This window comes from Sinocyclocheilus anshuiensis, unplaced genomic scaffold (genome assembly GCF_001515605.1).
Source record: "Sinocyclocheilus anshuiensis isolate Anshui unplaced genomic scaffold, SAMN03320099.WGS_v1.1 scaffold18, whole genome shotgun sequence".
Lineage (NCBI taxonomy): Eukaryota > Metazoa > Chordata > Actinopteri > Cypriniformes > Cyprinidae > Sinocyclocheilus > Sinocyclocheilus anshuiensis.
The window spans coordinates 705703-718088 of NW_015546047.1; the positions used below are offsets into that span (position 1 = coordinate 705703).

Here is a 12386-nt window from a genome sequence, read left to right on the forward strand (position 1 = left end):
GGTATTATAAATCCAAATACTAAAGACTAGAAGTAATGAAGCAAATTCTGTTTTGAGCTGAATGTAATATAGACTAGTAAGCATATAATTTGGAGAAGTATAAATGAATGATTACACAGAAATTCAATGGTAGTCATATATTATATAGCACTACAGACAACAGACAACAGAGATAGTTTATAGATGACAGACAGAACATAGAACACTCTACACTAATGTCAGTAAAGAAGTGAAGCAGAAGGCCATAGATTAGTCATGTAGTATCACAGAAGAGAAAGTATATACTATATAGAATTTGTGCAAAATATACTACTGAGAGTAAAACAGCTTATAGAATAGAGGTACACTTTACTGACTACAGAGAATCAATACAGTGCAGATAAACTACTAAGTCATGCATTATTATAAAGCAGAGTGTACTTTAGACTAGAAGTCATGCAGTATACACTATAGAGCAGAATGTAAAAACGACTATAGTAGTGCGCTATCAGTGTTGGGGGTAACGCATTACAAGTAACGTGAGTTATGTAATATACTGTTCCAGACTAAATGTGAATGTACATTAATTCATCCCACTCGCAAAAAACAGATTTAGTATTCATCAAAAATGAATTAAAACAGTGAAATGCAAACTCAGAATATGGCTCAAACCTGCAATAATTAAATATGTTAAATAACACAAATGTATCTAATCCCGTTAACGCATTACTTTACATAAAAAGTAACTAAGTACCGTAATTAGTTACTTTTTTAGGGAGTAACGCAATATTGTAATGCATTACTTTTAAAAGTAACTTTCCCCAACACTGTGCGCTATACATTAAAGTCATACTATATCATCATAAAACATACAGTACACTAAAAACAGGTGACTACAGAGAAAGCTGAATGTAGTTTAGACTATAACGACCTCATGCAGAATATACTATAAAGCAGAAAGTAATACAGACTATAGAGAAGTAAAAGAGCATATAGAATAGAGAAGTACACACTATTGACTCCTGAGGAGTCATACAGCGGCACGGAATGAAGTGTTGCAGACAATAGAGAAGTCATGCAGTAAGTCATGCAGTGCTGTACAGGGACTCCCACCTGCACTGGAATTCCAGCCAAACTTCTCACCCACGCTCAAAGTTTCCGTGAGCTGATCGCTCTCACCATGGAGCCCTCACAACAACAACATGTCAAAACTTCCTCCCGACGCCACAACATCCCCCCCTCGCTCTAGACAAGTGACACGACGGTCGCCGCCAATGTCTTCTTCACACGCACGGTGACAGGTTTTTAAATCCTGCTCAGGTGGAGCATATCGTGAGAGGATACAATTTCACGTTGGTTTAAAGGTTGCGTGGGACCATCCGAGGCGGTAGACGCTTATGTCCAAGCGCTGTACAGCGCCACCCGTCGGCCCCGAGTAAAACTGCAGCGCCTCTTCTCCTTCCTACTCTCCAATGTTCACAGCTCGGCCGGAGCCCGTCGTCTTCCCGGCTCCATTTCAACTGGATTTTTAACACTCCTAACCACCCCAGATCAGGACAGGGCCGCGTCTAAGGTAAAGAAGAAGCTCTAAGGGTCTCGTAGAGTCCACATTAGGCGGGATAACATCGTCCTTTCTTAGTGTTTTCAGGTCTGAAGTGAGGGGAGCTCGAAACTGACTTCACGCATCAGTTGGTACACCATGCTGATACTGGAGTGCCTCCTACCATAACAAACCTCTTACAAAGGATTTTAAAAAGATCCAATCTGAATCTTTTCGCCCCGGCGTGCGTTAAACGACTTGATTTTTCCTCGCAATCCGCTCGCGATATTGCCTCGTTCTCCTAAAGTGAAGGGGGTGGACATGCTGCAAATAGGTGCAATTATTGCTTTCCTTTGCAGCTCTTGAAATCTCCTTCTTCTCAGCGTCAGCTTCTGCTGGAACCGCCGTGTGTTTTTCTCGATAACTCTCATAAGCTCAGCCACTTGCACCTATTCAGCAGATGGAAAGCGATAAAACTCAAGGTTCTTTTCGCGGAGGAGGGTTTTTTGAACGTGTGATGGTCGCTGCAGCTTGTAACATTAAGCGCAAAACTGATACAATGTATCGCGGATCCATGTGAAACGTCATAATGGTTGCAACAATGTTGCCGCTGCGCTATTTACAAATACTATCAGCTCAGTCGCTAATGGATTAAGTGTGTGTGTGTGTGTGTGTGTGTTTGGCTTTACGTGTGAAAACGTGGACGTTTTGTCCTTCAGAATGACAACAGTTTGATGTAATTGGATCGGATCATCTACGTTTGCTTGTGTTTTTAGAGTCCAAATACTGTGGATTCATTGTGATTGTTGCTCTCCTGGCACGCCGTTTTAGCGTTTATTCCTTAAAACTAACAAATACCTATTTTTGTGTTTACTGGTACTTCTCCTAATTACTAGTGTAAGTAATCCTACACTGACTAGTAGCCTCATTAGATTCTACTTGCTAGTGTTTATTCATTACTGACATTCATTCCTGCCTGTAGTGTCAAGTGACTATTCCATTAACTAGAAGCATATTATTTTTACAATTAAATTCTATGGGAATCTGTGATTCAGATATTAGCTATTCACTTCCAGCTACTAAGCATTCCAGCTGTTGCAGGCACCTATTCCAGTTTTTCTAGTACCTGTTTATTAGATACCCATTTTTATTAGTTTTCAACTATCTATTTCACTGTACCTTAAAGGGCTATGTATTAGAGACAATTGTTAGTAAATTTAGATTTATGCATTTGGTGGATGCTTTTATCCAAAGTGACTTACACTGCATTCAGGGTTCTTACACTAGTAACATCTTTAATCTCATAAATGAGCCATTGTGACTAATGCTCACTTTATTAGTAGAAACTGGTATAGATTCTAGTGTATCTAATAAATAAGCAATATTAAAGCTGCCTGAAATTGATAAAAATCGATACAGAAATAAGTGTTGACATTATCTTCTTATTGCTTGTAGAAATAGGCTAAATGAAGTTTCTGTGATATGTCACTTTGTGTTTGCGTATCCTCCTTGCTTCTGTTTGTATTTAGAAACGTAAGGGTTAGGGGTTCCAGGCGGCCTTGAGGTTAGGGTTTAAGTTTCCGCTGAGCAAATTTGAGATTTGCTTAAACCCCAGGAGACTCCTGTGATCGCAGTCTGCCCTGCTTCAGAACCTCTTGTTGTCCTTTACAAAGGTGGAAAATGTCCAGTGAAAGACAACGATCAGATGATGAAAGTCCCAGCACCAGCAGCGGCAGTTCCGATGCGGATCAGAGAGATCCTCCGGTGCCAGAACCAGAAGAGCAAGAGGAGCGAAAACAACCCACGCCTCCACAACAGCAGAAGAAATCCACCAAACTGTCCAGCAAAACAACAGCCAAATTATCCTCCAGCGCGAAGAGGTAAAGCTGACAGATCTATCTGTTTTGCCATTGAGGATTAAATGTCATTTTTTAATTCAGTCCTGTCAACACATTTAACTGCTTTTTATGGTCACTTTTTGTGCATTCAAGTTCATTTTCGCAATGTGCCAATTAACAGTTTTGGCGGCTGTGCTCCGTACTTGAGAGTAAAAGCACTAAGCTTAGATAATTACTTAACTGCATGAGCAAAGAAGCCGTGTGATCAGCTTATATTTAATGTCAACGAACCACACCATGTTTACTTGGCAAAAGTTCTTTTGAGGCATCCCAGAACTTCTATGTAAAGTTGTTTGAGGAACAAGAGAAGTGAATCGAATCCCTCTGCCTCGTGGAGACTAGTAAATACAGCGATTCTACCCTCAAATTTAATTGGCACTGAAAAAATACCGGTAACCAATCAATCCGCATCAATGCTCATTAAAACACCAAAGACTTTCTCAATGTGGGTGGAATGACAGATCAAAAAAAACAAACTGTTATTCTTAGAAAATGTCAAAAATCCTGCCCTGGCTCCTTTACACGCTGTTGATAATGCTTTAGTAACAGCACCAGAGCTGTGCATTAAAGCTCTTGTCAAATATGCCCGAGAACACCCCCCTCCCTCCCTCTGCCTCATTTGCATATAAGCTTTAAAAGAAATTTTTTTGTGCTTAAAGTGACTTAAACCCGCCGACGAGGGGCGGGGTGTGTGCTAAGGGGAGCGGGCTTTGAGCTGAGGTGAAGATCAGCGGTGTGCGATGGAGGGAAAGGCAGAAACGAGCACGGCAAAGTTTTCCTGTTATGGGATTCGGGTTATGCCTCCGAGAACAAAGAGGAAGCAGCCATGTTAGCTGTGCTGAAGGGAGAGCCAGCCGTGCAGTAAACGCAGCAGAGGTAGAGGGCAGTGTAATTCCCTGGCTGCTTGCAATTCTCACAGCTTTCTCTCCATCTCTCCCTTTCTCTCTTCTCTCCCTCGCAGAATCCAGAAAGAGCTTGCAGAAATCACTCTGGATCCTCCACCCAACTGCAGGTATGTGACTTAAGCGCGCCGTCATATATTATTCCTTTATGGGCTGCTTTGAGATAGGATGGGAAATAATTGACTTTTAGCACCAACTTTTTGAGTTTTTAGACTCGTTTTAAACTGATGGACTTGTGCAGGACGGATGTGACATTTTGCTCCTCGGCTTCAAAGAGTTAGGAAGGATAGTGTTTTTTTTTCTTCCTCTGCGCATTATTGTTGCTGATGTTCCTGTGGTCTTGCCGCTGTTGTGTTTTTAATAATATGGCAGATGCTGCTCCGAAGCATAAGGCTTTGATTTCACATCCTCATGCTGAACTTACTGCTGAACCCCCATCTGTTTTAATGAGCTGACCTAGAGATGCCAGAACAAGACGAGGGAGCTTTTGAAATTTCTTGTTTTTTATGCTTTGAAGGAGAGCAGTTTTCTGATTGTTTCTGGGTGTTTTTTTAAAGTATTTTCATTAGGTGGAATTTTATTGGAAGAGTCTCCTCTGGTTGGTAATATTCTTAACACTCTGTGTTGGATATGTGTTTTGGCTTTCTGCAATATTATAAGAGATTTATGCTTATTGATTTATGCCTCTCAAATAAGATTTGATAGACATTGTGTCATGTATTGGCTCTATCTGATGTGGTGTGAGATGGCATTTATTGGAATCATATTTTAGTGATAGACTGATATTTTAGTAATTATACTGGTAATTTTGAGATTATCAGCATTAATTGTCAACTGAGCATTTGGCAGAAATAGGTCTGCAGTTCATTTTGAGTCAAGTAAGAAATTAATTCTTTTATTCAGAAAGAATGTATTAAATTGATCAAAAGTGACAGAAATCTTTCGTAATGTTACGAAAGATTTCGGTCACTTCTGATCAATTTAATCCATTCTTTCTGAATGTTCTTTTAATCAAAGAATCCTGAAAAAAAGCAGCACATCTGTTTTCAACATTGATAACGATCAAGAAATTCGTTAATTCGAAAATCGTTATATTAAAATTATTTCTGAAGGATGATATGAGTAACGACTGGAGTAATGCCTGCTGAAAATTCAGCTTTGCCATCACAGGAATAACATTTTAAAATGTATTAAGATAGAAATACAATATAAAAAAAGAAAAGCTAGTTTAAATTGTTATAGTTCTTCACAATATTACTGTACTTTTGATCAAATAAATGCATCTAGCATAAGAGACGTCTTTAAAAAAAAAAAAAAAAAACTTACCGTCCTCGAATTTTGAATAGTATTTCAGCTGCTCTATTTTTTGGCATTGAAAAACCACATAGGCTGGCGAGTGTTATATTTAAATTAAAAGTTTGTCAAACAGAGAGGCTGTAAATGTAGCATTTAGGTGGAATCTGAACCCTAAAAAAATTGTATACCTGCTGTGCAACAAATGCTTTTGGCCTTGTTGCTTTTTTGTTAATTTAGCAGTCAGGGAGAGTGCTAGAGTGTCTCAGTTACCCAACATCAGATAAAGCCGAGTGCAAGTCCAATGTCCAAAAGCAGGCATTGAATACAGCACGTTCATTTGATCCAGCGTTATGTCAGAAACTCCTCCAGCAACTGGTCTCAGCTCGGTTGACAGGTCATGCACTACTGACTCTACACACTGGGGCTGATAAAGCACAGCGGATCCAAAAATGTATCATGGTATGATGTTATGTTTTTGCATATTTTAGCACCTGAACCGGATGACAGTGTGTTGCTATTCAGCACAGTTTAGGCAGTGTGACATGAAGCGTAAAAAGCAATGCGGACATATGTTTTTAATACATTTGCTGAAATTTGCCAGTTTCATTCTGTGATTTATTGTATTAAACTCAGATTTGGTGTTTAAAAAAGTCATTTGTATTCTTTGCATGGCAGATTTTAATTACCATTTAAGTATGGTATGGAATATAACAGCTTCAATTTTGGTGTGTCATTACAGACTGGAAACAAATTGGTGTAAAAACAGTTTTCACTCAGTAAATGTCACAAATAATGACAAAAAATGGCAAGTAACACATTGAATTAAAGAGTGGAAAGACTAAAGTAGTATTTTCTTGACAAATATACTGCAGTAATCTTCTAGGATATTTTTTACAGGACACAAAACTATTGTATTACTTCAAAAGAACTGAACTATTGTGAAATCACGAGTCTTACTAACCACTTTTATGATTCTTTTATGGTGATTTTTGATCCTTTTTGAAGCCTGAATTTGAGCCTCTATTTGTTGTGATTGAAATAAAAATAGCAGCCAGGATCAGAATTTGTCCACTTTTGTGTTCCACGGAAGAAACTAAGCCGTAAGAATTTTCAATTTTTGGGTGAACTGTTCCTAAGTGCAAATGTTCAGAAACGAAAATGCCATGCTTTTTTGAGAGGGCGCAACACAGCGTGCGCTCTGCCAGCCGTGAGATCAGTTCAGCAGCTTGGAGCCGCGAGCGAGAGATGCTGATAATGGTAATTGACAATGCAGGGATTTGGTGGCTTTTCATGGTCTGATCTGTGCAGCCACACAGTTCAGCACACTGAGATGTTTATCCCGTAACGTTCATCATTAGCTCCCTCACTGGCTCTTTTCTCAGACAGCATTTCCCTTGAGCGCAGTTTACCTGGAGGCTTGACATATTATACTGATTTGTTGGTAATGTGCCACATCACATAGTATCTGTGGGAACATCGCATATCACTCTGGGCTTTCATATGGTTCTGAGTTTATTTCTTACAGCAGGTCTGGGCTTCATTACTTGAATGAAATGAAAATTCATCTCATTCCAAACCTGTATGCTGTTCTTTTTCCTGAGGAAAAAGGTAGGCGTTTTTGAAGCATTTTATTACGCAGTACAGTGAAGTTTATACTGACCAGATGCTGTCAAGTGCCAAAAAAGATTAAAGGAATAGTTCACCCAAAAATGAAAATTTGCTGAAAATGTACTCACCCTCAGGCCATCCAAGATGTAGATTAGAACAGAATTATTTCAGCAATGAACAGCTTCATCGAAACTTACATCAATTAGCCTTACATCACTTGTTCACCAGTGGATCCTCTGCAGTGAATGGGTGCCGTCAGAATGAGAGTCCAAACAGCTAATAAAACCAATAGTATGGATAGAGGACTCGCATTTTAGATAGAAGGAATAGTTTGAAGTTAAAAAAATCTTGATGGAAATTCACTTCACAAGATGTTGATTGATGGACTGGAGTGGATTACTGTGATGTTTTTATCAGCTGTTTGGACTCTCATTCTGACGGCACCCATTCACTGCAGAGGATCCATTGGTCCATTGGCTAAATTTCTCCAAATCTGTTCTGATGAAGAAACAAACTCATTTACATTTGGATGGCCTGACACAAAAAAAAACATTAGCATATGACTATTACAAACTCAGATCACAAAGTGCCTATCTGTTATAGCCCTTTCGACATTCAAAATCAGCTAGATTGAGCACGACTCATTTGCACAGTATGAAGGGGTCTCGAGACAAATGTTTTGGGTGAGATATTCTTTTAATCAGGCAGTGCTGCAGGTGTTTCTGTCAGCTCTCCTTCAGAGATTGAGAGCGTAAATTGCGCATTTGTCACTGGTTTCACGCTGCTGTTGTAATAACTGTTTAGGCAGGCACAGTTACGCTAACGTGTTTGAAATTGTGTTCCAGCATGACTAAAGGGGAAAACGGTTATGGTGATTCACTTAAAGACACATTCAAATGCTTCTGTGTGTACAGGTGCTGCCTGACTTTCTGCATTTTCCCTCAAATCTCTGTCCAGCCACTTGTCCCGTCGCTGTGATTCCTTCCTATGAAGCAGATTTTTAACTGCGATGTGGAGAGCGCTCTACGAGTTTTTAAGCAATCTATTAAAATTCATGCCGTGGAGCGAGAGGCCGATTACTTCCCCGGCATGAATTTGCATGTCTTCATAAAAATAAACAGTAAAACTCAAATCGCCTCTAAAGATGAATGATGGGTACTAGTCGAAGCCTTGCATCCATGCTGAACAGGCAGAAAGAGGAAGCATTGCAAAAAGAAACAAAAAAATTATCTCGCGCTGTAGTCCCAGCAAAGCAACTTGCAGATAAAAGCGCATTTGTTTTTTATACTCAACGACCACTGTGTAACTTCAGTTGTGGTTTACGGTTTGAATTGTCACATTTGTGAGAATATAACACATACGAGTTGTGAATAATCCCCTAAGGCTCTTAATATAACCAGAGTATGTTTGAGGAAGTAAGAGGCTTTGACATGAGCTTGCTTGGTGTGTTATAGTATGTCTGATGAGCTGTGTTTATCCCTGCCTTGTGTGTGTGTGTGTTACGCCTAGGCAATAGAGTTATTTTATTTTGTTATTATTTTATTTTATTTTGTTATTATTTTATTTTATTTTATAGAGTAAATGTGGTTATAAATAATGAAGGCATGTATTCCAAAGCCTGTAAAATTCAGTTTGAGAACTTTTAAAGAACAAAATCAAGGCGTTTTTGCTGCCGAGGTTTAAAGCAATAAAAAGATCTATAAAATAAATGCACAGTAAAATCACAGTGTTGGTAGAATTCTATATTACCAACAAAGTAATATTACATATACAGTAAATATTGTATATCGACCAGCTCTAGTGTGTGTGAGAGCTTAAAAGCGTTAAAAGTGGAATTTTCTGAGATTTTTTTTTCTTTATGATAGAATTCCTCAGAGTAAAGAGTTGCCATATTGGCCCTCATTATCAAAGCTCTCTCATTTGAGAATTGAGCTTTCATGCCTCCTGTGGCATTTTTTTTTTTTTTTTTTCTGTCTCTCAGACTAGATGTAGAGTTTACGTGACCCGCGTGACTGTGGCTACAGTGCCACAGTGTTCGACTTGTTGAATATGTCAGCAGCCCTGGATGAAGGTGTTTAACACGGTGCTGATGCAACCGTTTGAAACACCCGCTGAAGACAATCCTTTCCGGGATTTCTGGGTTTCTTTTTGTTCTTGTTATTTAATAAAGAGTGTACTATTTGTTTGGTTTAATCTTTATCATTTACTCTACTTTATTAATGGAATCTTTTCATTGATTGACCCAAACCTTTTGCATCATTGGTGCACAGTATCAGCAGTGTGTGAACCAGGTAGTTAAGCAGGTATACTGGCAGGAACATTCGTGTTTAAGTTGTGTGGTAAATCAGAAAACTATCTTCAGACTTGGTACTGTTTGAGCTTGTACTGTTTGTTTTGTAATACTAGAGTGAGTATTTTTTAACTCAAGCACAATACACACTACCATTCAAAAATTTGGAGTTAGTAAGATCTTTTTTTATTTTTTATTAATACTTTTATTCAACAAGGATGCTTTAAATTAATAATAAGTGACAGTAAAGACATTGTTATAAGCTTTTTTCAAGTTCTATTCATCAAAGGATTCTCAAATGTCTCAGTTTCCTCAAATATATTAAGCAGCACAATTGAAGACCCTGAATTATCATGTGACACTAATGACTCTTATTCAATTTCAATGTTCAGTTTCACCATTTTACTATTTTTAGTAAAAATAGTAAAACTGTGAAATTGAACATTGAAATGGAATTTTACTGTATTTTTACTTTGTGAGCATAAAAGACTTCTGTCAAAAACATGAAAAAATCTCACAGACTCAACTTTTGAGTGGTAGTGTAATGTGAGTCTTCTATTTCACTTGTAATAAATAATATTTTGTTTGCAATTATTAAGTTGCAGTTAAAAATTATAGTATAAGATGGAGTTCCTTTTATTGTAAAATATTTAATTCACTGAATTATCCCAAAATTTTGCACATTAATAAATAATATTTATTTAATATAAACTATTCTTAATGTAGAATGACTTGCGCTATGATTTTGGCCGTATCATACCTATAAGGTATTTATTATTATTATTATTAATAGTCTGCTGTAGATAGATACATCTGTTGACCTGGAAGTGTTGTTTGGCTCGCTTATTGATTTTTAATTCTGGCCACTGCTGTAGATTTCACACACTGTCTTTTTGTTCTGCTCTGCAAATATTGGCGCAATAATATCAAATTTATGGACTGAAAAACTAGACAGTAGAAAGCAATTTTATTTTTATATCTGTCTGTATTCTACACCAAAGAAACGGCATTTAAACTAAATGAGTCCTACAGTTAGGGCGTTTAGACAAATGAAGAGACTCATTACAGATGTAGGGTTCAGAACCTTGCAGCCTGTACAGCACAACATACCATCATCATTGTGGTTATTATAGCAGACTGCTGCAGTAACTCCCCTTCATTATGGCTGAATAAAGAAGAGCAAGGACAATGAAGGGAAACGGCGCACGATGCAAGTCCAGGGCCTGCGTGCTGAGACGCTCTGAGTAAATATTTAAAGAGGACTCTTGGCAAGATTGTGTAATTGAGATCTGATGCATACTCATGAATCATAGAAAGCAATCACGTCGCCAATTATGGCCTGGGTTCTCATGTAGTTTTGTGCTGATGGTGCTCTCAGTGCTATTACACACGGGTCAGGCTCTCCGCAGGCAGTTTGTACACCAAAAAATCCTGCAAATGTATTCAATGCTCAGCAACCCTTTGTCTAATTTGAAACGTAGCCCTTCAGCAGCTCCTCGTTTTCTCAGGGGGTCTTCCTTAACCCGCTTTCTTTCTCTCGCTGCATCTCTCTTTCTTCTCTTTCCCTCGGTGAAGCTCACATTTATTACAGGCTTGTGACAGTGACAGCGTTTATCATGCCCTGGCTCTGGTCCAGCTGTCAGATTCACTGTGGGGCTTTTTTTTTTATTGGTGTTGTGTCAGAGAATGTCCTGCAGACAGCCTCGCAGCCGTCACAAGACACCCGTCTTTCACACGAAACAGAACAGAAACGCTCAAGCAGGTGGTGTATTGAAGTCAACATTAAAATTGATCCAGATTTGTTTTTAATTTTTTTTATTCACGTTTCTGGTCTTATTTTGAATGAATCATAGGTATGTGTTATTTTAAAGTTAGAAAGTGTCTTTGTAATCTTAGTCCTAAACTGCTTCACTCTAAGCAGTTTAGGCTACTGGATAATGTTTAATTAATATTACTGTAGCCAAATAGCTATTTATTTAGCTATTTATTTTTTTAACATCAAGAATTTTATTTTAGATGCATATCCTATTGCTTTTATGGGATGTTTCATGTGAAATATGTCACAAAATAATAAAAATTGGTTTTGAATATATATATATATATATATATATATATATATATATTAGGGGTGTAACGGTTCACAAAATTCATGGTTCGGTTCGTTACAACACAGTGGTGTCACAGTTCGGTTCGGTACGTTCGGTACCGGGGTAATTGGTTACGTCGCAATGTTGGAAATATTTCTGTTTTAAACTATGAAGGCGAGCCAATGGATATCACACAAGCAACGTGCAAATTTTGCACAAGAGTTACGCCGGTGAATGTCTTAATCTCTGTTATTTCACTATACAGAAAGTGAAAGTAAAAACGGAGTAATGACGGAGCTTTCGGCATCTGACGCCGCATATTCTCTAAGAGACGACGAGACGAATCTACTTCAACATATGCTGATAACGGTATATAGCTAACTGTTTTCATTTATTGTCTTAATATTTCTCTTGTGGCCCGTAAATAGTGGGAAAAAAATGTTAAGAGACGTATTTCGTGTTAAACAGGTTGTTTTTGAAAGTCGGTGCTTGAAATAAAAGCTTTTTATTTCATTGATTTTTATTGATGACTGCAGTGTTAATATTTTAATTGTAGGCCTATAAATCATTGTATAATAGACCTGTCTTAAAATAGGCTACCTTTTTTTAAAACATTTTAATTGAGGAGTAAAATATAGCATAATCTTTTGTTATCCTCGCAGCACGGCAGTTATTTGGTAATTATTGCGGGGCAAATTAATTGTAATTTTAATTTAATAATAAAAGTAACTTCATAATAATAATAATAATTATGGACCTAATGAAAATAAGCATGTAACAGGCATA

At 37.9% G+C, this 12386-nt stretch overlaps 1 protein-coding gene across 1 annotated transcript in view; it reads left to right on the forward strand.

Moving 5' to 3' along the window:
• The first annotated feature begins 1433 nt into the window (after positions 1 to 1433).
• The window catches only part of LOC107699015 (ubiquitin-conjugating enzyme E2 E3), a 64232-nt gene continuing 53279 nt past the window's right edge, over positions 1434 to 12386 (forward strand). Inside the window, exons 1-3 of the mRNA XM_016500166.1 lie at positions 1434 to 1552; positions 3193 to 3399; positions 4379 to 4429. Coding sequence (XP_016355652.1) covers positions 3200 to 3399; positions 4379 to 4429 — 251 coding nt within the window. The 5' untranslated portion in view covers positions 1434 to 1552; positions 3193 to 3199. The remainder of the gene's footprint in view (positions 1553 to 3192; positions 3400 to 4378; positions 4430 to 12386) is intronic.